The sequence below is a fragment of the Taeniopygia guttata genome, chromosome 2 (genome assembly GCF_048771995.1).
Source record: "Taeniopygia guttata chromosome 2, bTaeGut7.mat, whole genome shotgun sequence".
Lineage (NCBI taxonomy): Eukaryota > Metazoa > Chordata > Aves > Passeriformes > Estrildidae > Taeniopygia > Taeniopygia guttata.
In genome coordinates this window covers 101,033,396-101,060,240 of record NC_133026.1, presented here as the reverse complement: position 1 = coordinate 101,060,240, position 26,845 = coordinate 101,033,396, and the positions used below count along the sequence as shown (strand labels likewise).

Below are 26,845 nucleotides of genomic sequence, written 5' to 3'. Positions count from 1 at the left end.
TATCTTCCATTTTACTATATTTATAAAATGAAATAATTGAATTGCATTCAAATGGAAAAGAAAATCCAATACATACATACAACTCATGAGTGAAGCAGTTTCCAAACAAGCATGAAAAAAAATTTTGTGAGAAGCAGTCCAGAACATAATGCACAGAAGAAAATAGTACATGGATTGAAATCTTATCCGTCATATAAAGTCTCTGAATGTTCTTCTGAAAGGTCACTCCATGTTTGTAATAGCCTCAGGCCTTGTAGCAGGCCAGGCATCTGGCACTATGTGGCACTTCTCTAGCGACATGAGATGAGGCAGACGGCATCTCATATCTTGATGCAAAGACAGACTCAGTTTAGTATCCCAGTCTGACTACACTGTTTGTTCCATTTTAACAGCAAAACTGTATTCTAGTTCATACAGCCTTACCTTATTCTAACCTTTGAAGTATATGTTGAATACAAGTGAGGATGTTGCATGCATTGTGGAACTATACTGTGCTAGTTATTCATGGTTTGGTATGTAACAGTGAAATCCCACGGGATTGCGCAATCATGTTGAAGAGAAACGTAGTTTTGGACCTGCCAAGGTTGAAACATCCAACTATACACAAACAAAGCTCTTGAATGCCAGACTCCACCCATTTTTAAAGCCAGACAGCATTTGTAGCCTTACAGCACTTTTCTCCCCATTTTATTCCATCTGCACATGACAATTTTGATGTCTGTCTCATGAGCAGAACATGGACCTCCCACAGTTCCCATATTTTGGAAATTGCTAGTGATGTTCCACAAACAAGCTGTCAGTCATTTTGATGTAACATGTGAGAATCTGCCAATCACTTGACTAGAATAATATAATTTACATTATCCCTACTGCATGGCACAAATCTGATCCATCACTCTTTAAATTGAGTACTGGAGGCAGCTACAGGACTGTGAAATTATTGTAGACAGATAAAGTAACTAGTCTCTCTCGTCTTACCCACTCCATCAATTTTTTGAGGCTTTATGGTCCTGGTTTCTCCTCAAAAAAGTTTGGGCAATCATTGTATTAAATACTTAAAAAAAAAAATCACATCTTGCATTATTTCAGGTTTTGTTGAAATTTGAACATTTCAAACATCTCAAGTAGAAATACATATTCTACATTATTTGTTACAGGTACTGCTTACTATATACAATAAATTATTTTCACAATGGTAACTTAAGCAGGATTGTGATGAGAATTAACAAGGTGATCATTATGAAAGAGTTCCAGAATTGTGCAAGAATTGATGTATCCCAATTCTCTGTTGTTTTTGAATAGCTGTAGATAATACCTTGTGCTTGCTTTTACTAGTATTAAAAATGTGTATTTTACTATATACATTTGTAGTAGGAAAAATGTAACAAATATTAACAGAACAGAATTTTCATTATCCTCAATAGCAGAGGGTCACTAATATTAATTCTAGGCAGTAGCACTAACCTGTCAAATAACACTTGCAATTCTACAGTTTCAATCAAGCGGTTAATATCCTGGATTGTAAGAATACTGGGTGGTGAGTTAAGCAAAAAATGAGTCAACTACTGCACCAGTCCACACATTCCTGAAACTGTTACTGTAGCACCAACAGAACTGATTATGTGTTTGCAGTAGTCTTGTTTGCCTCTCCTTGAATGAGGCAAAAATTAAAGAACTCACATACTGTATTAATTATAATATTAATAATTTATATTCCACTTTCTAGGAAAGTGGAATATAAAGAAGAAACTGGGGAAGGAAAAAAAAAAAAAAAAAAGACTACCTTGAGAATATTTTAAAATAAGTAGCCTTGAGAAAGGAAATGTGATTTAGGATATAGAAGCACAAGACACCAAAAGAATCTACTGGACTTCAAGAGTAGGGGGTGACGATTCTTTTCTTTGTTGAAGGTAGTGTGCAGTAATAAGAAATTCTAGATACCCAATGAAGTGTGTGATTTTGGATAACAGAAAAGATTTCCATTACCACCACACACTGCTAGAAAAATGTTATCTAGAACAGCATTCTGTCATTAAATAGGGAGAAGCAGTGAAATCCCATCCTACCTGTGCAGGATGTTTGCTGGCCCCATGGGCTGACCGGCCAGTTACCTCTTAGAGGCTGGCACACACGCTTTGACCTGTGTGGCATCCTGCAAGTTCTTATGTCAGGTTTTTGTACTGCAGTCTGAAATGTTCAGTCCTTCAGGTACTAGACTGAATTCAGCAATGACACAGTTCAAGCAGATGCTGGACCTGTGTGGTCTGAAGACCGGTAGTTCACAGGGCTGGTGACACAGGATGGGAAGGCAGATCAAAGGAAGTCCTAAGCACACCAACACCATGCAGCTACAAAAGCATCTTGCAGCTGTGCTAGACGTAAAAGGGAGGGACTGCTGGAAACAAGGGCAAGAAATGAATGTAGGGGTAGCAACTAGCAGTCAACTGACTGATGCTTTTCGTTAGTCCAAACAGCAGTTCTTACAAAAGGCTTAAAGAACAGTATTTTTTCCAGTTACTGACAGATATTATTATTGTATCTTAACATCTGCTGCAGCAGATATTACTCATGAGACCCCCTTCCCCATTACCTCAGTGTCTGGTTATGAACACCTAACACACACCAAATTCCTGGAACTCCACACTACTCATGCACAAGGATCAAAATGCAGTATCACAATGCAGGCCACACCTGTAGCCTGTCATGTTTTACCGTGTGGATCCATGTATAATATCATGAAAAGGAAAATTATTCTGCTTTTGCAAACTGCTCTTACTCTACTTAGGCTGACATTCCATAGGCTGTCTGTTATTCAATGAGTTTTCCACTTCTAGAGATAGCCTCTGTCAATAGCCTCTGTCATGAATCGAACACAAAAGAATTTGAAGGCAACTCCCTTTGTGGTATAATCACTCACACCGACAGAGCTGTTCCTGGCCACTGGACAATGCCCACTGTACACTAACAGAATCAAATGAAAGTGAGGGCAGTTGCTTAACAACACAAATCATCTGTACCAGCATTTGTACAGGAAGATTGTGAAAGCAAATGAGAGAAGTTTGTCTGAACAGTAAGCCATGGAGCATGGGAACATGAGAGATTTTTGATGCCATGCTCTATCCATGCTGGTACATCATTGCGGGGGGGGGGATCAGAATGTACATCAAGTCCACATAATAGGTGTCTTCAATCAAAGTTATATTTTGATACAGAAAAACCCCCACTTTTCTGATGAATAGGAAATATTAAGGAATTTCTACCCAGTAACAGATTAAAGCAATCCAGTAGCAGAATGACCACAGCAATTGAAACTATGCTAAAGACTTTGTTTAGCTACCATGTCAAAATACTACACCTGGCGGCCCTTCAGCATCTCCCAGAAGCGATGTGGAGAACATTACTCGAGAATCCACGAGTACAGCACCATACATGTTCCTTAAATCCTGCCACATACGACTATTGTTACAAGCAGATGCAAAACCTCTCACGAGTGCAGATAAATGACCCCCCTTCCAAGGCTGCTACTAGGGCTACATTGTCAGTCAACTCCGTAACCCCTCAGATGTCTTTATATGACGTCTGACTCATTTGTACAAACAGAGCACCTCCAAAAAACTAGTTTGGAAACCCAGAAATTGCCCTGTCCTGCAGCGGCGGGCGGATGGGAATTGTGCCTAAGTGGGGGGTGGGGGGACGCAGCACTGACCTGACCCCAGGCGCGGCGGGATCAGCATCCCGCAGCCTTTCGCGAAAGCGAACGGCCACCCCGGGCTTTCCGGCACTGCGCCACACGCACCTGCGTCCGGGGGCTTCTCCCAAAAACTGCGGAGCCTTTAGCCGCAGCCCCTCCGCACCCACCAGCCCGGCGGTGGGATAGAAGGTAGGAGGGAACGGGATGGGCAGCGCCCGCCGCGCACGCGCACAGCGCCGGGTAGTTAAAACTCACTGCGCCATCACCGCCGGAAAAACCCCTCCCCGGGGAGGGGGCGGCAGCGGCAGCGCTGGGCGAGGCGAAGCGGGGCGCGCTGGTGGCTGTAGGTCGGCTCCCGTCCCGCGGCAGGGACCGGAAAAGCTCTCGTCCGCCACCTCGTCCCGTGACCAGCCAGGGCCGCCGCCGCCGCCATTTCCAGAAGGTTCCAGCGACCGCAGCCCAAGAGGATGCGCGGCTGCCCCCGGCAACCCCCCCGTCGCGCATGCGCAGTGCTCGCGCCCTAGTCCTCGTCCCAGCCCCGTCCGTGAGTGGCATCCCGCGAGCCCGTTATTTCCCGTCGCCCTGCGGGCGCCCGTCTCCTTCGGGATGGGGCCGGCACTGGGAATGGAGAGAGGCGCTGCGCTGCCCACCCCGCCCCGAGCGCTCTGTCGTTGGCAGCGGCACCGCTCGACCGCGTCCCGTGCCCTGCGCGAGGCCCACGTGGGCGGCGCGCGGCCAATGGGAGCGCCGCTGGGAGGGGGGCGGGGGGGAGCCGAGCGGCGGCGCGGGGTGTGAGGAAAGGAGGGAGGGAGAGAGGGAGAGAGGGAAGAAGGGAGAGAGAGGGAGAGAAGGAAGGAAGGGAAGAAAGGAAGGAAAGAAGAAAGAAAGAAGGAAAGAAGGGCGGGTAGGGTGTTCGCAATCCCTGGTGCCTGGAGCCGCGGCTGAGCCTCAGCCCCTGAGCCCTGCGGGCGGCACTCGCTGCCCTGCCCGATTCCCCGCGGCCGCGCCGTCCACAGAGACAGCAGCAGCAGGAGGAGGAGGACGCGTCCCGCTGCCGTGCTCCCGAGAGAAGGTAAGGACCGGAGCGCACCTTCCCGGCGCGCGGCGGGGACCCCCGGCCCCACCCGGTGCCCGCGGGGTGCCGCCCCCTTGTCCCTGAGCTCGGGGAGCGCCCACCCGGTGCCCGCCTCGGCGGTGTCAGCGCTGCCGCCGTGTCCCCCCGGGCAGCGGGCACCGCGTCTCCCGCCGTGCTCCGTCCGGCCGCGCTGTCAGCCCGGCAGCGCCGCGGCGGGGGCCATGGCCGCCGCTGTCACCGCCTGGCCCGCCGAGCCTGGCCGCTGCCCCGCCGCCCGGCGTGAGGGGCCCGCCGCCTGCGGGAGGTTCCCGCGGGAGGCAGGGCCGGCAGTGTGCGGGGAAGGCAGTGAGGCGGCACGGGCGAGCGGGGCGCGGGTGCCGAGCGCGGCATGGCAGTGTACACACACATAGCACACAGACACACACGTACATAACACACGCGCCCCGCCTCCGTGTCGGGAATTTCGGCTGCTCCCTGCAGCCTCGGGAGTTGGTCTGTCGGTGCCGGGCCCGCCGAGGCTACCTGGCAGCTCGGCCGGATAACGCGTTCCCTGCCTTCCCTGGCAGCGCCCGGCAGCCGCAGATGTGGATGAAGCGCGGCAACTCGCGCTGCACAGGTGACAGCAGGCAACAAAGGAAGGGCAAGGAATGAGAGAATGCCAGGCTCAGTTGCTCAGTTTTTCATTCTAGAGCCTGTCAGACTCTCGAGGTACCATCGATAATATTCAATCTTGTTTGGTTGTTTTTTTTTGTTTTGGTAGAGGATTTTTTGGGGTTTTTTTTTGGCTCTTTTTTTCCCTAAAGACTGTGTATGCAATAAGAAATTAAAGGATTCTTTTTTTACTTTAAACTCCCAAATAAAATAAATATTTTGCAGAATCATAGACTCAATTAGGTTGTAAAAGATCGCTGAGATCATTGAGTCCAACCTGTGACCAAACACTATAACGTCAAGTAGACTGTGGCACTAAGTGCCGTGTCCTGTCTTTCTTTAAACACCTCCAGAGGCATTGATTCCACCACCTCCCTGAGCAGCACATTCCAATATCAGTACTATTATTTAATATTGGCATTATCAGGTAAAGCTCCTGTGGAAATTGCCTGGACACTGACACTGTGTTCCATGCCTTTCTTCTGCAGCCCATGTGATATGGAAGAAAGGGAATATTATGCCTCTGAATTACAAAGTAGCTGATGGGATAAAACAAATTTTTAATGGAGAAAAGTGAGTGATGATTACAGGAGCAAAAAGCTATTGGACAGATGTGGAGCAGTCCAAATGTACTTATGTTCCAGGAAAAAAATGTCTCATTTTGGAATACTAGGAAAGGGTGAGATCATCATGTCTATAAGAAATTATTAACTATTATTAAAATAATTCATTTTGACAAATTATTGACAAGCCATGATTTGGAGGTTGGGGGCACTTCTCTCTAATTTTCAAACAGCAAGGGTGTGGGTGTTTTCAGTATGCAAGTTGATTGTAGCTTGGTTGTCCTCAAGTCTTGGTTACTGTAGGTAGGGACATAGTGGGCTGCTGTGCAGGTGCTGTCTCGCTGTAAGGAGCCTGTACTTTCTTTTACTTCTTCTGCAGTAATCCTTTGCTATAGTTCACTGGTAAAAGTCCCCAGAGCAACAGATCTTCAGCACTGTCTGAAGATGCCAAGGTACTTCAACTGTTCTTTTTATTTGAGGTTTGTGCAGGTGTTGGGTGTATCTTGCTTTTCTTCATTTTTGAGGTGGAAATTCACACTCCCTGCTGACCTTGTGACTTGATCAGCTGGGGACCTTAATCTCACCCTCTGTGGATTTAGTAGCTTTCTGTGCAAGCTTGAGAAATGCTCTGTTAAAATAAAAATTGTAGGGTTTGAGGTACAGCAGAATACTACTCTGGGAAGCTAGTGGTGAGCCCATTGACTGACTGTGCCTTTCTGCATTCCACTTTCCCCTTAATAGTTCTACTTTTCTGTATGCGTTTTGCAGGCTAAAATGTCAAGGATGTTTTTCTTGGCGCCCAGAGGACCATGATGGCTTTCTTGTGGCAAAGTCAGTTTTTCAATGTGCAGTGTGTGAGTCCCTTTTCCTATTTCCTGGCTTTTCTGTAGTAATCACTGAGTGTGGGCGGTTGATCAGAGAGCCTTTGGTTCTTTCACAAAGATGACAGCTCAGTCTTTCAAATATAAATATTTCTGCCTTTTTATTGCCATCTCTTTGTGTGTTCTTCTCCCACCCTGAGGATTATTCAAAATTGTTTGTGAACTCAGAATACTACAGACATTAAAGCTTGGGACATATGTTGTGTAAGAAAGCAAGCCCCGTGCCACAAACTGAAGTCTGTGTGCAGTTTCTTCCAACAGGCTTGCACAACTGGTGACTTCTTAGAGGAAAGGATCTTTTAATAAGCAGGCTAAATGAGTGCTTGTGTGAAGCTTCTGTGTTTGTGTTTACTTGGCATTAGTTGCAGGAGGTACTGCTATGTTACCACTTAACCATAGGAATAAAAGCATACACTGAAAATTGAATATCTATGCTTACAAATCAATGGTCACCAGTCATTCTCAAAAAAACAATTTCTTTGCACCCTGTTTAAATTGCTAGAAACTCCATAAGTGTGGCAGCTTTAACTTAACTAGGTAGAAGGTCCTGAATCTCCTTTTTAGTGGAAATATAGGCACCTAGAAATGACTGAGCTAGAACTTCTTCCTCAGTATTGGGCATACAGGCAGGAAAACAAATTGTATTTGTTGAACTGATTTACCATGTTTAGACCATCTTAGGCCTGTGAAATTGCCTGAGAGATTTGTGCAGTTGGTCCTCTTCAAAACTGGAAAAAACTATTGATCACAAAATATGTAATGATTAACCTGCTACCACACTGTTAATATACAAACTCAGAACAACCTACTTTTGACATTTTTTTGAATCTTACCTTACAAAGTGATGGGCTGGGCATTACTGTTAGGTGTTTCTTCTTTTCTGTGTTCTCTTGCAGATGGAGTATTATAAATGTTGATTGGTCATTTAGTCTCCAAATCAAACTATTTTTTAACTACATCATTAGACTCTACTTAGACTCTAGTGACAGATGGTATGAAATAAATATTAGCACAAACTCAGTCTTGCATTTTGTGTTATTACACTGAATGATTTTATTAACAGAATAACAGAAGTCAGAGCTCTGCTAACATCTTTAGGGGTTTTTTTGTCAGTTCATTATTATTCCAGAACATAGAAAAGTCTTAAAAGTTCTTCTGTAAGCTTATGGGGGCAGTTTCAGGACCTTTATTGCCACCTTGCTTAAAGACTAAATATTCATGTAGAGACATGAAGCCCTTGAGAGTATGTCTTTGCCTTAGTTTATTTTAGATTATTTCCCTGGATCTGATGAAGGATCCTTATGTCTGCTGCAACTGCTTTTGTCTTTCGCAAGCAACATATGATTAAATGCTCCTCAGGTCCATGACTTCTACAAAGAGTGCTCTAGGTAGTGATAATGTCACAAGAGGGCTGATTTCACACTGGTTTATGTTAAGAAAAGCCATTAACAACATTAGAGACAGAATTAGGGGCTATATTAGAGGCAAAAACTAAAAATGCACTCTGAGGAGGAAAGCTTTACATATTTTCTTCTCTGGTCATCTGCTTTCTGTCCTTGAGTAGCTTGCTGGAGATACAGAGTTTTGGAACAAGTCTTTTCTTGCCTTGTATCTTACTTTCATGAAGCTGGAAAGAATCAGAGGTAGAAAGCACTTTTTGCCCTCCTCTCTGGGCTTCAGAATGTATTCAGTGCAACAAACCCCAAATAACCCTTACACATTTCCAAGTGTTCTGTGATAGATCTTAAAAAGTTCTGTTGTTTGATGATGGCAGAAATGAGCTTATGTGTAAAGACATTTCCTATGGTTTCCCTTCTCTTTCCAAGCCTTTTGCATTACTCCTGCTTAATAGGTATCTGGTTATCAAAGCTCTCTAGCTCTTTTGGCCAGATAACTTTCTTAGCTGATTCGTGGAAGTGTCTTCCTCTTGTTTGTTTCCTTCAATATTTTGTGTAACAAGCAACTAACTGAGAGAAACCAACTTTCGGTGGTGCTCTGTACTCTTTAGCAAACTACTAATCTGGGTTCTTACTACTGGTTTAATAATGAAGGAAAAATGGGCCTTTCATTAGTGTTACTGTCTTTCATGTGTGGGTGATGCTAATCTATCAATCTTTTGACTTCAAGAAGAAACAAGTGTCTTGACACCCGTTTTACCTTTTTTAAGCAAATAAAAAATAATCCAGTTATTGAAAATAACTGGTTCTTTGCTTTCCAGTCCCTTTGATTCTCCAGATGACACCATAAAACTTCAATGAAAGTCAACTGCAGTACTCACTGTAGTTTTACAGCCCTAAATAGTTATACTTGTCTGCAAACAAGTATTCTCCTTTTTCTGTTTCCACTCCATCTGTTCCCTTGCTATCTCTTTTCCCCCAAAAGAAAGATTATGTCTGTAAAGGAGCTGACAGATGATTTTGTTGTTATATTTTGTGAGATTTGGTGATGGCCAAGAGGTGGCAATAAAGCCTGTTGAATATGTTGCCTATCTTCACAATTTAGCCAGGACAAAAACCTCTGTTATCCATTTGCGAACCCATGAGTAAGCCAAGATTGCTTTCTGTCCTGCATCTACTGCTTTAGATTCTTCTTATGAGTAGTAGCACTCCAGCTACCTACTTTACCTGTCCTGAATCCTGCTATAACTGAAGGGCTGTGAGTAGGTGTTGGGTCTTCATCTGTTCTTAGCCTCTGAAGGGCCTTTTTTGTGTGTGTTTTAAGTCATGTTCTTTCTGGCAGTGCTGCAGATAAGTTGAGAATTTTCTTGGTTTTAGATTGACAAATTATTGTTAGTTTATGAAGATTTAAATAGAAATTACTGAGGTTCTAGTAATAACATATGGCATAGTTATGAAATCTCTTGTCTTGGAGATCTGTAGGTTTCCAGAGGGAAAGTAGATTCCTGTGGAAGGAGTTGAAAATTGTTTGGCAGTAGGTTTGCTTATCTTACCTTTGTCAAAGTGCTGATAAACAGGCTTTTAAGTTTTATTCTGGTAGATTCTGTGTCTTTCTTAATAGAAAAATATTTATTTAGCAACATCTTTAAGTAATAATCTGTATATCAAACATGACGCTTACAACTCCACTTCTCCATGTACTTTAAAGAGTGTATCATGTTAAGCTAAACTGTGCAGGTGTTTCCTTTGAACCCATAGCTCATCCTAAAAAAGACTCAAGAGGAAGCACCTGTGAACATTCAAGTTTATAGCCTTGTAGATTAAAAGGGAGGACTAATGGATTTTGCAATAAGTGGTTTTGGCTCCTAAGAGTTCTTGGGCCAGCATGTTCTTTTATTTCCCTGGAATAGAATTCCTCTTTGTAGAATCAAGAATCTCCTTTATTTTGAGAGATTATTGAGAATAAAGGGCAATCCCTTCAGGCACTCTGGAAACTTATCTATGTCTGATTCTGAGAGGTGAGGTTTTTCCATGTAAATGTTTATTTTGACACCTAGGTCTTTCCCTCAGTAGGAATAGTATGTTTGCATTCTACACTGTTGTCCTGATACAATTGGAGTATGACACCCATACTCAGAAGATGCACTGGTTCTTCTGGCCAGCTGTGTGAGGGTTTGTTAGAATAAATGTTGTCCTAACTATGTAGCATGAGTTTCTGGAGAATGTAGAAGACACAAACCTTGTCCTGTGCTGAACGTGTCAGCAGGTGGAGAGAGCAACCTGTAGCCATCCTGCTGCTGAGGTAAAGAGCATCTGCATTTCTGATTCATGGGACAGAGTCATGGACTAGCTGAGGCCAGAAGGCCTTTCTGACCTCCCATCTAACCCTGCCATCTAGTTCCCCCCCGGCTCCCCACAGGCTCAGCTAGAGCTGTGTGCTTATGGTCATGACCAGTTCAACCTGGAATTTGGATCAATCGTGCAAGGAAAATATTATGTTCTAATTTTAGTTATTCTGTAGAGATTCCTTGCTGAACTTATGGTTGAAGGCTTGGTAAATTTTCAGCTGTTGTAGTTAATGTGTTTTTCCTGACTAATTTTTAATAGTCAGAGCATGCATTCTTCTTGTACTGCCTGTGTGTGGTAGTCTTGTAAAGCTGTGGTAGATTCTACCAAGTTCTGCTATACAGATTCTTAATTAAGTAATTAAAAAAAAAATTAAATTACTAATTAGCTGGTTGCATAAGTAAGACTTCTTTTTGGCTGTTAAAAATGCAGTTTGTGATAATTCTTTTTAAAGAAAGACAAATCCATTTATGTCTTCTGTATATTACTTGTGCTATAACTTAATGGAAAAAGTCTCTTCCGGTGCTTGACTGTGAGTAAGCTGGTGAGTGAGAAACTGAAAGTGAAACAATCTTATTTTCTGTTGCCAAAGGAGAAATACGAAAGGTAGCTGAAGTATAATTAGCAATAAGAGAATTTATTTGGAAATTATTATTTGAATATTGAGAACATCTGCAAAGGAACTTAGTCCTTTTTTTTTTTTTTTGATACTTTGGAATTATTTAAGGAAAAAACCCAATTCTTTATTCAAGCTGTTCTATTTGTTTTTATCCAGTGATTCCTTGCAGAGCAGCCAGCCTGTGTATGAGCAATAATGGTAGTATCCTCCATGAAAAGACAAAGGTTTAATCTGAGAATAGAGAAATGCACTTGAGAATAATACAATACTGACTGATTGATTGATCTTGAATTCTGACAGTAGTTCAGTTCCTTACTGGCCCACATGAAGGAATGCTGTAGAAATATTCTAAGTGGTTCAGAAGGAATGATGCCCCTTGTCACTATGTGGGAGCCACTCCTGCCACACTGAAATGAGGGCTTATGTCTGACTTCTGAAAGGAATATTTGTCACCATTCTGGGAGAGGCAGTGTTTGTTTGTTGATAATGCCAGGAGATAACCAGAGATAACCCTATTCCTAAAATTAATTTATTTTTTACATCTTATCCTTCCCATTTTGTGGTAGGGAATATGTGTCTATATGCATAAAGAGAGGCTTCAATAAAAGTCTCTCAGAATCAGGGAGGAGTTTCTGCTTTTAAATAATTCCTAACCATTCTTTAATGAAAATCATGTGTGTGTTATGCAAGTTTCACAAGCTTCCAGCTTTTGTACTTCAAGCTGTTCAGTTTAAAATCAATTTTTTCATAAAATGTTGCTTTTCATGCAGCACTTTTGTTGGTTACTGAGACGAAATTATATGATTGAATGGATAGTTGTAATAGAATGGTCTGCCTTTTTTTGCAAGATAATACTGGCTTATTTGTAAAGATCCTACCATTCCTGTGCAACCTGGGATGCCATTGTGATATCAAATGTCCTACTGTTTTATGCTTTTCTAGAAAAAGTCACCTTTTTCCAAGCCTGTTGTGAGAGTTAATAATTACTTGACTATAGTTTTGCAAGTTCATTTGTAATATATATATTCAGTCTACATGCTTCACTACTAAGCAATTCCACAGCCCTTCAAAAATTTCTCTGAAGTAATGGAGAATTCTATAATCTTAAACTGGTAGAACTGCTGTTCTGAAAGTTTGTCCTGAATATATAGACATCTGTACTATTTCTCTATAAATCAGAGTACTTATTGTAAAGAGAAATCCTTTAATTATTGTGAAGATCCTGTGTGTTCCTTTTACTAAACAATTAATATTTAGGATTTCAGACTTGTGAAACAATTTCTGTCCAAAAATTTAAAAAAGAAATAATGATATTTGATCGTACTTTCTTTTCTTGTTCATTCAGGTACCTTCTCATCAGTGCTTTTCTTTTTCAACTCTCTGTTTATATAAAATGTTTTTTAGGGATCCCTGCAAAGCACCGTCTTCCCTGCTCACATGTTTTCAGGGTTGTGCTGTCCTGTCTGTTCAGGCTGTGTTTGTCAGCATTTTTTTTTCCACCCTAAATAACATTATGTAAACAGATTAATTCCTAAGGCTTTTTTTTTTTTCTTTTTTTTCTGTTTTTTAAGTAAGGAAGGAATTCAACATCCTAGAAGGGAGCTGTACAAGAGTCATCTGGGAAAAGGATTCATCTCTTCCTTCTTTATTTTGCTTTCTACTTTTTCTCAACACCTTACAGGGCTTTGTTGGAGGTTTCTTGGTGTCTTCTTTTGGATTGGTCTTGATACAAATGGGTTTACACAGGTTTAGGATCCATGAATCTAAATAATTATTTGAGAGTGTCCTATCCTTTGAAAATGACCTTTTTAGACACTTGGTCTTCAATACTCCTGGGAGATGTTAAAGACTGTCACACTAAATTTTTTTTTTTTTAGCTCTTTCCTGTTCACTTATCCATGTGGAAGAATTTTAAAGGTCATTTATAGATATTTGGGATCCTTCTTCTTTTCCTCTGTCATGCTCTGCTAGTAATTTTTAGGTCTTACATGCCAAACAATATTCAGTTGGTTGACATAGCACCTGCAAGGATATTTTGACAAAATGTTAGTTTTAATGCGTTTTTTGCAGTGTCTTGGGAAGACATAAACAGTAATTAATTCCATATGAGTTTAGAAGTGTGATACCAACAAACTGCTTTGATTTTTTTTTCCCTCCCATAATTTTGATGAGTGGAGTGACATCTGCAGTGGGAGGATCTCAGAATCTGTTTGAGACTGGAAACTTCAGAGAAAGTAGAGGAAGGAAATGGGAGGAGTGTGTTGCAAAAGAAGAGAAACAAGTGCTTCTTGTCCATATTTGCATGACTTCTTGCTGTGTTCTACTTCTTGCTGTGTGGCTAACCTTTACCTCCTGCTTTGTTTTAGAGCAGCATTGCTCTTTTGCCCCGCTGCACACAGCAGAATTGCATCATGAGTTGATGGGGTTTTGGATAATATTCCACTTTAAATGATAAACTGTATGAATGTCTGGGGTTAAATGCATTTCTACAGTCTAGGTTACTGCTCTGGGAAGTGTCCTGTGGCAGAAGCTGAAGTAAGTTCTCTAACTTAGGAGGTTACAGGAAGAGAGGTTCCCATGTTGAAGGAAGATTAACATGGACCCTGAAAATTACCTATTTTCAGTCTGTTTTGGATTTTGTGTGAGCTACGGGCTTTTTATGAGCACATGCTAAGTGTTTTCCTCACATGGGGATATCTGCTTTGAGACTGTTTGACCTGCAGAAAGAGTGGTTGCTTGCAGAAGTTGAAAATTAAGTCAGTAGTAGCTATGGTCTAACGAAGTATTAACTACTATCTAATGCAAAATAATCTCAAAAATAAAGTCTTTGATGTTACAAGTGTGGCAGATTGGTCAAACTCCTCATTTCATTTTTTCTTCCCTTCATTATTTCTGTCAACCTAATTTGCCATCTGTAAAACGAAGGAAATTAAGCATTTTCATCTTCCAGCAATATTGTGAAAAGAAATTAATATTTGTGAAGGGAGATGGTACGCTCCTTGTTTTGATTTATGAATGGTAATTTTTTTGGAGTTGTCTGGGATAGGTGCTGCTTTTTATTTAGGATGTTGGTTTTGGGTTTTTTTTTAAAGGTATGGTAGATGTTTTCTTCCCTTTAAGAACGTAGAAATCAAGACAAGCTGAAATAGCAGGAATCATGTTAAAAGTGAGAAACAGATTATTTTTCTCTAGGAGCAGGTTTAGCCACTTCCTGCAGCTGTTTATGATCATTGGTTCCTTGGAACTTCACCAGGTTGTCAGCATGTTGGTTTCATTCTGATAGGTAGATTTTGGAATTTTAGTTGAGAATTTGTGAAGCAGGAAATGCCCAATTTACTCCAGTGAAAGTTTCAGTCCTTACTTGGTTGATATTTAATTTTATGTAGTTGCAAGAACAGCTTTGGGAAGGTGCAGGGTTATTCCTAAAGACAAGCTGTGGCGTGAAAGAGGAGTCATCTTTTGCTCAGATCATGCTGTTAGTGCAGCATGATCTCTCTAATGAGCCATATGTATGAGCCCATAGTACCTTTAAGTCTGAAGTCAGTCCATGTAACACATCTCTAAGACATACTGGGGTGTGGTGTTTTCAATCAGTGAATAGGATTTTGTAAATTAAATCTTGGGCCAAAGTTTTTCCTTCTTCCACAGTATGCTGCTTGTGAAGTATATGATTTATAGGTGCCTACAGTTAGGAAATTTTGTACTTTCCATGCTTCTTTTACTGTGTTTTCCTGTTCAACTAACAAACTCAGCTGGTCTGTGTAAAGTTCAACTGAAGTTGAAAATGTCTGACTGACTAGATAACTGAGAGACTTAAATGGACCTCTACATGTCTCTTCCCCTCAACTATTCTTTAATTCTATGTACAATGTTCTTGTATTCTCTGATAAATATGTCCTTAGTTAAAATAAAAGAGGAAAAAAAATCTTACTAAAGGTTGATTAGAAAGCTATAGATTCAGTCATGCTCTTTATTAGAGAATATTTGTTATTAAGAAGTTGACAAGTATAGCTGCTACTACTACCACAGAGATCGATTTAAGACTGTTGTGAAATCTGTGGAACTTGACACTTGAAACCAAGCACAGGTAAACTCAGGCTCTTAAAATAGGGATTATCTGTAGGACTCCAAGAAACTATATAGGCCAAGTGCAACAAAACCGCTGCAAAGGTTTTGTTTGTTTTCTGCATAGGATAGAGTTGTATGTCCTCTCATTTCTTTTTCTCTTCCTAGTAGAAATTCCTAGACTATGAGATACATTCCTTATTTTGGTAGGAAGTAGTGGCGAGTTCCAGCTGAAGTATTGGAAAATCTTTCTTGCTGCCTGGATGTTGGCTGTTTTTTAGGGACTTCATCCTATCCTTGTATAGTGTAGTCTGGCATGCGATGAGTAAGTACTTCAGAGTGTATTAAAAGCTGTTCTGGAGATTGTGAGTAGTCACTGCCCATGCCTGTTTTACTGTTACATTTTATTTTACAAAGGACACCTTCATAAAATGGAGTTCAAATAAGTACTTTATTTTGCTTATTGCAGAAAGATTTGTACAATTCGTAGGTTTGAATCTCAGTATCTCAACATTTCAAATTAAAATGTAGGAATGCTCTTTGATAGGACAATGAATCTGTTCTGTCTGTTAGCGAGTATCTGAGGAGTCTCCAAAATATATATATATATATATATACAACTTAGCTCATGGCACATATTTTTGAAATGTATGTTGATTAGGCTGATGCTTTGTTTTCTTCAATATTTTTAATATATCTGCTAAAATCTGGTTTGGCAAACTGTTGCAGGGAAGAGGTAAGGCGCTGTTTCTAAGATTGCACAATAGGTATAGCAAAAGAGTAGAACTAATCCCAGCATTGCATGTTCTAGCCACAAAGTTGTGTCAAGTATTGTGCAAATCTTGAAGAAAAAATGTAATATAAAAGAATTTCTCACTTCTGAACCAAGAATGTTTTGTCATATTTTTATCATCAAATGTTGTAAAATCTGCCAAATTTGTGACTCATGTCCATGCTGGGTACTACATTTGCACTTAATACAGCAACAGACTGTTGCCTTAGGCGCATTAGTTTGAGACTGTGTTGGAGCTTAGTTCTTTCATCATAACCCGGAATGTGCATGCACTGAACCGTCGCAACTGTGTGAAAAGACCTTGTGAATATTTTCCAAATAAAAATGTTCTTGTCACCTTTCATCTGCAAAAGCCACTGCATGTATCATTCAGACAGTGTTCTCTCTACAATACTAAATTGGTGTGCTACCTAAAGCCAGTAGTAGTTAGTAATTTATTTGCTGGCTACTGCCAGAGAACTGAATTGTGAGTACAATGAGACACCATGGAGCGCAGAGCAAAAGAGCCTGGTAAAATGTTCTGTTCATTGTATTTGAAGGTATTATAGTGTGTACCACATACAGGAAGTGGTGATGGTAAAAATACAATCTCAAATAGTACAGTGTACACAAATAGCCTTTTATTTAATCTTTTCTTATGCAGAATGTTTTCCTTTGAGTTTGTAAAGAATAATATGGTTCTAACCTGCAGCAGGAGGCAGGCTTGCCAGTAGGGATGTATTGCAGTGTATATTTAGTCCATTATAGCTGCATATATCTAATGTATTATCAGCTTTTTAGGAAAAATGTTTTACTGTCTAGATTTTTTACCTATTCAACTTTGACTTTAGCACCCAGGGAGTTAAAATGTTCCCTAATCCTACTTAGCAGTAATCTGTGCTGGACTACAGCAGCACCCTTAGTTGCTAAATGACTGAGAGGTAGTCTTTTTTGGAGGGATCCATGTAACACAAGAACCTTAAGCTATTGCTGCTCAAATAAAGCCTTTAATTACCTTTTTCGTGTCTTCATTGTAGATCAAGTAAACTGCTCTAATGATTATAGAGTAGCTGTGTTGATATAGTTTTCTTTAATTAAGACCTTGGTACAAATATTTTTCTGGCTGCAGTCCCTGAAATTTTGACCTTTCGGAACACTGTTTTGTATAATGTTCTGATGAGATTTTTAAGTGCTTGCTCTCAGCAGTTTCCCATTCTTTACCATCATTTTGACATTTTCATGAGACATCAGCCATGTTTGAGACTTCATTGCAAGTATGTCTGTCCAAGGAGGTAGTGGAAAATGGACCACAGGGATAAGCTGGTCATTCTCAATTTAAACAAAAAGGATATGGAACGCTCATGCTTTTTTATAAGGCATAGGAATGACAAGATTAAAGGCTTCTGGTTTGTGTTCTGTAACACAGAAAAAAAAGTATTCTGAGGAAAAAATATTTGTGTGTTGATCATGGAATCCCCTGTGCTTTCCTCCCAGAGACAATCCCTTCTCAGCATTGCCCTCTCAAGTCTTTCTCTCCACTGCATCCTTGTCACAGTCGCATTCTGTCATTGGCTAATCTGAAGCTTTAGACATATTTCTGTGTGGGAGATACCAGGTTAAAATACAGACAGAGGTTCTTTTTTTAGACATGGTATTTAAATTGTGCCCCAGAAAAACCTGGTCCTGTGCTACTGGACTTCACTGCCCTCTTAATGTGTGTTGTGGCCTGAATGGTCTCTTTCCTCACAGTACCATATTGCTGGTCTTGTGCATCTTAGCACATCCCTTGCTTCTAAGGGAAGTATCCTGAATAATCTCATGTTCTGTCTTAAACCCTTTTTTCTTACTGGACTCTGTAGGTGAAAAGGTAGATGCTGATCTGATTACATGTTAATTTACCAGGAGTAATTTCATTGTGTAGCAGTTGACTCTGGTTGAGTAACTGTATGTAGAAGGACTGAGTTCCATAAGAAGAAGCTGGCAGTGCTGTTAGATCTCCCATAATACATTTGACTTAGCATTAATAATTAGTTAACCTCTGTTTTGGAAAGAAATCACTTCTCTGAGCTGTTTGCTGAAGGATGCTTTTGTTGTGAAATAAAATACTGAAGTCGTTTGCACTTTCCTGTTAAGAAGAAAAAAGAACACAGAGTGTTAAACTTAGTTAAATGAACATCTTTTTGCTAAAACTCTGCTTCTTACAGGATTTGAAAATACCAGTTTTCTCTATCTTTTTGGTCCTTTGTACTATACCCATTCCCTTTCTCCCAGGGTGTTAACCTCATCTGTCTTTGACACACTCCCACCAGAATGCAGATAACATTTGGTATGGCTAGGCATGAACTACCTACATACTTCTTAATTAGCCAGTGTGTGCATACGGGTTGGCCAGCTGGCTTTCTCTGAGAAGAATATGTAATGTTGGTTTTTGCCTGCCTTTCCCTCAGTTCAGCTGTTCTTAGCCATCTCTCTTGTACTCACCCACTAACTGTATTTTTCCTTTGGTACACTCTTAATAGCTTTGAGATCTAGATCATACCAGTCATTTCAAAATAAACTTGGAAGGGACAAATTTCTAGGGCTGGGAAGGAGGAGATTGTTGAGAGAAAATCAGGTCAGTCTTAGTTTAAATCAGTGACTATCCTCTCTACTCACTGTAGTTTAGTTTGCTATGTGTAATGTTTTCAGAGCTTGATTCCTCCTAGTTTAAGCTGGGACATGTTTAGGAATTTGTTGAATGTGCTCCAAACTTTAATGTGCATTTAGTACATGGAACTGCACTAGAAGTAGTCCAGAGCAAATCTGCTGAATGTGACTAGTGTAAATTTGGATTTTTGTTACCAGGTGTTCCACTCTACAGATCTGCTCTTGATAATTCTTCACTTCTTGATAATTTATATGTAGCCATAGTTGTCATTTTCAGTAGTTTGATTTTGTTATAACATTCTAAAGCATTCCTGTCAACTATTTATAGCAGAAATTTAGTAGAGTTGATTCACCGTTTCCCAGTCTATATTAAAATAATAAAGAAATTTGGTAGAGTTGATTCACTGTTTCCCAGTCTGGAGTAAATCCTTGTTGACAGAGAGGGATTTATTTTGGTGGGGGTTTTTTTGGGTTTTTTTTTTTGTGGTTTTTTTTTTTGTTTGGTTGGTTGGGTTTTTTTGTTTTTTTTTTTTTTTTTTTTTTTTTTTGTTTGGTTGATTTGGTTTTCTTCTTCCCTGCAGATGAGGTAAGATACAAGAAATACAGGAAAGCAGAGGTAGTGGAGAAGATTGCCTTGCTCTAGATGCCTGCTTTTCACATGCAGATGCTTTCTAGAGCAGGAGGGTATATGCAGTTTCTTGAAAATTAACTCATCAATTACTGGTATTCTCATAGAAAGTTAATGCTGTGCCCCCTTGCTTTGATGTAGTACTAGCAGGCAGCTAACCTTCAAGATCAGGTGTACAACAGGGCTACCAAACAAAACCTTCCCAAAATATCCTGTAACATTGTCCTGCAGATGTTAAAGGGAAGACACTCTGAACCAGAAAGGAAACAAGTACTTCAGTGAGCACCAGAACTAACAATGCTTAATTTCTTAGCAATTTGTGTCTTGTTGACTCTGGTAATGTGCAGGTCTCAATTGAAACTTCCCCCCATAACTTAGATAAAAAAGGGCAGTGGTTTGTAAAGGCCATCTCAATCTGCAGTTTTCTTACAGGCAGTATGTAATGAAACCCATATTGAAGCCTTCCCATGTGAAAAACAGTGATGGATTTTTTTTTTTTTAATTCTTTTTATCCACTGGTCACCTTTCCCATGAAATTTGTGAGTGCTTAATAGATTTGAAAATTTCTGCTGCTGTCAAATTAAAAGAAAATCAATCTACAGGCTTGGAAGTCATTAGTGAATCATACATATGCATCTAACACAAACACATGGCCCTTAATTTTTCAGAAGAACAGACTGAAAGATGTAAAGGAGTGAATGACAGTGGCAGTAGTACCGTTGTAGTACTGCTTGAATTCCCTTTTTTTTTGTACATAGGTAAAGACAAGCTTTTTCATAAGTACTAGATGTAAGTGTATAAAAATTAATACAGTAACTTGTTGGCATTAGAGATTTATTATATCACTAGTTTTCCGTAGCTAATTATATCTGAAATTCTGGTGGTTGATGGGATTTTTTTGTTTGTTTTAAATTTTTTTTTCTGCCCAGGGCTTTTTATATTAAATAATCCTTGTGTTTTATGTCACTGCCCATAGATCTGTCTAAATGCTTACCTTTGTTACTTCAAGGAGAAAATAGAATTTTTAGTTCTTTAGTTGAAAAATGATTGAGAGAAGAGTTCAACAGTATTTCCAGTAGTATGACTCATGATTGGTAATGAATGTGTAGGAAAGATATCCAAACATAAAATAAGAATATCTGATTTTGTTACATACACAGAAGTTTCTTTAGTGGGAAGCAAATTCTGTTTTATTGAAAAGCTTGAAATCAGTTTATTTAAGAGAAAGCACAGCTGTGCCTGTGTGTCAGATGAAAAGCGAGGACACTGCTTGTTGTGACAAAGGAGAATAATTTGAATGTAAAGACTTTAACTTTTAATTTAGTGTGATTCAAAATGTGCCATCAAGATTGTCTAATAAACCAGTAATTGCATTAAGAAATGGCTGTGAGGAAAACTCAAAGCAGACAGATCTAGGTTTCCCTGGAAGACCCTGTTAATGTTCTACATTTTCACTATTAATGCAAGCATTCGTGTTTAGAACTTGAGTTGAAATGGCATTGAACTCCAGACAAATGGAAATAAAAGTTGAAATGTCAGTGAAATTACTTCTTCCACAGAAAATTTTATTATTATACACTATGTAATCACCAACTGAATAGTTTGCCAAATTTCTGGCCACCATAGTGATGTTGTAATGATTTTTTAAATATCTACCTTTTATGAAAAGTACTTTTTCTCAAATACGTGATGCATTTACGTCTGTTTTAAATTTTACACAGTCATTGTGCAACAGCAATCTGGTACTTGAAACACTTTATGAAAATAATGCTGTTTGTTAGTCTTACAGTGTGGTGGTTCTGCTTTGATAATCCAGTATGTGACACTCAGTTTTAGTGAACTTCCAAAGCAGGTTTTTTTCCAAAACATGTTTGACTTGGGTCAAGAATTTAATGAATTCACTTTTACTTTTGATCACAGAATCAATGGGTCAGGTTGGAAGGGACCACAGTGAGCCATCCCAGAGCACATGGCACAGGATTGTGTCCAGAGAGTTTTTGAATACCTCCAGTGAGGGAGACTCCCTGGCCTCTCTGGGTTATCTGTCCCAGTGCTCTGTCACCTGCACAGTAAAGTTCTTCTCATGTTCAGGTGGAGCTTCCTGCACATCTGCTTCTGCCTGTTGATCATTTGGTAAAGAAAACTGAATCATCCTATGCTTTCTGTTTTCATTTACTTCTATTTGCATATTAAGCTAAATGTATTATTAAAAATACCTTTAATTGAAATCTATTTGGAAGGTGTGTGCATAATCCTCTTGCCCCTATACAATACTTGAGGCTGGGTTTTTTTTGTTCTATCACTTTAAAAAATAAACTTTTACTGTCCAGGTAAGACATGCAGGGAGGCCTTTTGTGAAGGGCAACTCCTACTGGTGAGGCAAATGAGACCAAGAGAGTCAAGCCTAGGCTAATCAATTTTACTAAGCTCATTAAGTTTGGCTTCTTGCTGTCATACACGAGTCAATGGAATATGAAACCAGGAAAGGAATAGAAGCAAAGCAGGAATGGAGATAGTTTCAGGGAGCCAGGTAGCAGTAAAAAAGGAAGGAAAGAAAACAGCAACATATGCAATGAGAAATATTCTGATTAAAATAATAAAGAAAACTTTGACCCATTGATTTTTTAAAAGTAGTTGAAATCATGATATATATAAATAGGAATTTTTACAAATTACATTTAGAGAGAGGATTTGAGAGGCTAAATGAGCAAAAGCAGATTTATGACTTGTCACTTTTTAGATCCATGGGAACAGATATTTGCTACTATGGTAATACGCTATGTTTGGTGTAATCAGCACAGTAGTATTCTGTGAAGATAGTAACTTGTTGCTTCTTTTAGGATTAAGGAAAATTTTTGTAAATTACAGGAAACTCAGTGTAGTGTTTCTTTCTCTTCTTTGAACTGATAACCATTTTTTATTCCTGCAGCTGTTATCAAAAGTGATTAAAAACAAAAGGCTTATAACCATGTCCTTTAATATTCATTAAAATTGAGCAATTGCTCTCTGTATCAGTAAGGCTGCATAAATCCTGTTAACGCTCCATAAATTAAGGGAATATGCTAGTGTTTCTTGTGTCTTAGGTAAGAGCAGAACAGTATGAGTTTCACAATATTGTATCATGTATCGTAGTGGAGACAAGATTCTGGTTATAGAATGTGAAATTATTTCTAATCAATCTCTTCTTGTTTTTCATAAGCTTGTGGTTAGTGTTAAAAAAACCCCAACAAAACAAAAAAACCTTCTCAGGTGTAGAGGAAAACAGCAGACCTTAGTGCAACACTTCCTTGTTCTCTGTCTCAGGAATTTAGCTTTTTGAACTTTTCTTCCCCTCCTATTCTGGAAGATTAACAAAGTAGTGTGTTACATTGTGGTATACAACAGTATTAATCTTAGACAAATATTCTAATTTTCCCTGGTTTAAGTTTTGTGGGGGATTGATGTGTGGGCAGGATGTTAGAAATTTCTTTGAATATCAATGTCTCGTATGTCAGGTGTAGTGTGCAAAATAGTTTTCCCAAAGTCACCTGCACTGGATTTGTTGTCAGTTAACTGTGTCAAACCAAAATAGTTGCCATGGTCCTAAAACAGCAGAAATTCACTATGTGATGATCCCAAAGTCTTGGTGGTAAAGCAACAAATAGAAGTGTTGCACCTGAAATGATGACTTGATCAGGCATAAAATTACGACAACTAAGTAAGATTGTGATCATGTAAATACTTGTAACAAAATACATCAACTCAAAAAGACCCATAAAAGGTCACCAGCTCTAAAGTGCTGTCAAACGCAGTTTTACATTTTATGTGACCTTTCCTCTCAGCCATTCTTACAAATACGGTGGCTCTTCCTGCTGTGGAAGAGGCAAGTTGGGCCTCTTCTGTCATGTGAATCTGTAGTGACACTTGTTTGGTGTACCATGGAGATGAAACACTACACAGCTCTTGGAGCTTTGTATAGATATATATCTGTCTCTAGAAGTGGCTTATGTAATTGATTTGATAGACAATGGAAATCAAGGTTTCTAGTTCCAGGTTTAAGCTTTAGAAGATTTTTCTTCTAACAGGCATCTCTTGGTCCAGAAAGGATCATAAATAACAAAACTTGACTTTTTTTTCCATACTAATTTGAATATACCAGGATAGGAAGCTTTATTTCTCTCCCCAGTGTTGCTAGAAATCTTCATCATCTTTCTAAGCCTTAGGATGTTTAACACAAAGTGAGATATTGAACCTATGAACCTGTTAAAATACCCAGAAAGGTAAAACTAGAGGGATGAGGTCGTTTAACAGCTGACTTGGTGCTTTTTTCATGACAACGTCCCCAGCATCAGCTGTGTTGGGGTTTTGCCCCAAGGTTTGAGCTGCATGTGAGGATGATGCTTGAAGCCAGGTATCATTATTATTCATCTTTTTTGGGGTACTATTCAGCTCTGCTACCATCTGCAGCAACATTTGTCCTGAAATGACACTGCAGTGTGTATATTTATGTAATGTTGGTTGTTTGTTTTTCAGACACAGGATGAACCCACTGATACAAGATACAACTAGCTAAACAGCTATAAAATGCCCAAATTTGGGTCTACAAAAACAGTTCAAGTTGAAAATTCTGACAGCAATAGCACCATGGTAGAAAAAACAACAGCAAGAAAGGTAAAATTTATATTAATCCCCATTTAATTTCAGTAAAATGAAGTATGTTTCATGATTTTTGTTGCTGTAATTGGAAGAAATAATTATGAATCTGTGTTCTGATACCTTCAGTGTTGAAAACAGTTATACATTTTTACATTTATTTAACTGTAAGTTAAACTGTGAGACATAATTCACCTTTTATTGTAATGTGCAAGTTAATTTAAAAGGAGCTGGATGTTTTGGTTTTATATGATACAAGTTAGTATATACTGTCCATATCTTAGCTAATTTGAAGTCTTCATATACTCATAAGAACAACAATCAGTATTTTATTTTACTGTGTATTACTCTCTGTAACAAACACACAAAACAGGTGTGAAGGCCTGTGACGGAGCACAGACCAAAGATAAACACCGGTTTCCAATATTCCTTTGTAACAGAGGGGCTTATTCCCTCCTTGAGGGAGGACTTAAAAGCCAAATGCTGCACAGAGCTTTAGAGTAGCATAGCCTCTGTACCAGGGAGTCTCATCTAAAAATTGTACAGTCCATTTTTGAGTATTGGAGAATGAAGGAATATGGGAAGTTCAGTCATGCTGAAGGGTGGTTTGTTGTTTGTAAATATGAAGTATCTCATGATTTTGAGAGTTCTGGAGGCAAGTTTCCAATCACCCAGTTCTCTAGTTTGTCTGCCTAGTACATTTGTACAATAGACCAGGTGTTTATCTGTGCTACTAATGAGTAACAGAAGCTGGAGTAATCCTCTGCATTGAGAATGACGAGTGACATGTATATGGCCCTAAAGAGAGAGAGTCTGTTTGTTTCCCAGCAATCTATAAAACTGTCTTCTCTAGAAAAGGATTTTGTGTGTGTGTGTGGTAATACTTTCTCTTGTGTTGAAATCTGTATTCTCTGCAAGACCATTTGATGATGAATAGATATAAGACAGGAGAAGGTTAAAAAACAGGTAAAGATTAGAAGATTCAGCATCTACTTGTAACTTTTTATCTTCCAAAAACATTCATAGAAACCTTTAGACCTTTTAGTCTCTTTCTAGTTTGTTTCATTGGTCCTGCTAAAGTGAGGCAAAGGTAATTCTTTCTCCTCATTCTGATGAACTACTTAGATAAGAGGAGGAAGATAACAGAAAAAAATGGGGAAAGGAAATCAGATTACTAGTAAAGGGACAAAATAATGTTGAAATTTCTTTTTTTTTTTTTCTATTTATTATGGTCTTTGTTTGGATATGGTCAAGTTAATTGAAGTGTCATTCAGTAATTTAGGGAAAGAGTAGGGAATGGAAGTTCGACAAAGGCTGTGAATATGGAATCCCAGTGATGGACTGATTAAGTTGATACCAAAAAGTAAGCTGATAAACTGCTTGCACTGTTCTATCCAATGTTGCTCACTGTCCACCCTGGTACAATGGACAGCTTGAGATTAGAATAATGTAGGGTTTGGTTTGGAATTGCATGATACAAAACAATGTGTAATATAAGATCATAAATAAAAATGGAGAATTAATATTATTAATGGAGAGTATAAGTGTTTCAGTTAATATTCCTGTATTCAGGTTTTTAGCATAATAAACAGAGTTGTTGTATTTTTGAGAACTGAATACATGATTATGTTAAATAGTCAGTTAAACTGTCACGTACCTGTTCTCTAATGGACAATTGTCAAAGTGTTCAACTGGCTTTTGACTAATCTGCACTCTTCAAGTGGATTAGGGAAGACAGAGAAAATATTGCCAAAATGTCATAATTGAGATTCAGCCAAGAAAATTATTCGAAATCTGGCAGGCAATAGGCTAAGAGCAAAGTGTGAGTTTCAACAACACAAAGTCATCAAGGTAAATCTGTACTACATACATGAACATAGAGCTCTGAAGTAAAGATTGACCAGGCCAAATCAAATAGTGATAATTTTAATGAAGTAACTTCAAAAGGTAGTGGAAATATCTATAAAGCAAATAAGGATTTTTCTCAGTGCATAAACATGTGTGACCATGAATTGAAAAGTTACAGTTCTTAAATCATTAGAAGTATTAAAAATGTTAGGGAGTCATTAGCTAATGTAATTAATGTTAGGGAGTGCTAAGGCCTAGTGTGGAATAACGTTCATAAAAACAATGCCTCTTACAAGTGAACAGTAATGCTGAGGGATACCACTCCATTAAAAAATCCTCATTCTTCACAAAATAAAAACCATAATGATCTAAATGGCATAAGACTATTCCAATGGTTAGCATAGGATAAAAGAAAAAACACTTGCAGGGTTTTACTTCCATTTCATAGTTTTTACACTGTTTAGCTGGTTCTAATTGTGCACTATTAGCTGTTGACAGAGAAATATAGTGAAGTTACTGTTCTTATTATTAGATATAATCTTTCATATTTATCCAGAAATTAATGCTTATTATGCAGCCCTAACAACCAGTGAATAGCTATGTGAATCAACTATGTGTTCAGGTTTTCTGAGAACTCAACAACCCATTAGAAATAACATTGCTGTTAATAGGCTGAGTTTATATAATGTATGCATTAGGGTATATGTACTTTTTTATTTCACTTGCTCATCTGGCAAGCATTAAAAAATAGTACAAGTGTATACGGCAGCTAGACTATCTAATATTTGCATGAGACACTTTGTTAACATAGGAACATGATGAAATTTTAATTTATCCAAATTTATACTTACATGGCCAAACTCAGGAAGTAAACTATGGATATCTCATCCGAAGGAGAAGCGCATTTGGAGTTTGTAAGAATTAATTCTCTCCTTGGAAGACTCCAACAATAGTGCCCAAAACCATTTAGTACCATACAGAATATGCTTCAGTATGTAATTATCTTTGATAGGCAGAAAAAGAATGCTTGT

The 26,845-nt window shown here is 39.1% G+C and overlaps 1 protein-coding gene across 4 annotated transcripts in view; it reads left to right on the top strand.

Moving 5' to 3' along the window:
- The first annotated feature begins 3,963 nt into the window (after positions 1-3,963).
- ANKRD12 (ankyrin repeat domain 12) overlaps positions 3,964-26,845 on the top strand; it is a 59,216-nt gene continuing 36,334 nt past the window's right edge. Inside the window, exons 1-2 of one of the 4 annotated variants that reach the window (XM_030265980.4) lie at positions 4,456-4,763; positions 23,847-23,984. In XM_030265980.4, the coding sequence (XP_030121840.2) occupies positions 23,898-23,984 (87 nt within the window). In that variant the 5' untranslated portion in view covers positions 4,456-4,763; positions 23,847-23,897. Of the gene's footprint in view, positions 4,764-23,846; positions 23,985-26,845 lie in introns of those variants that run through there. The other 3 variants (XM_041714694.2, XM_072924493.1, XM_030265981.4) reach the window with 3 other exon arrangements.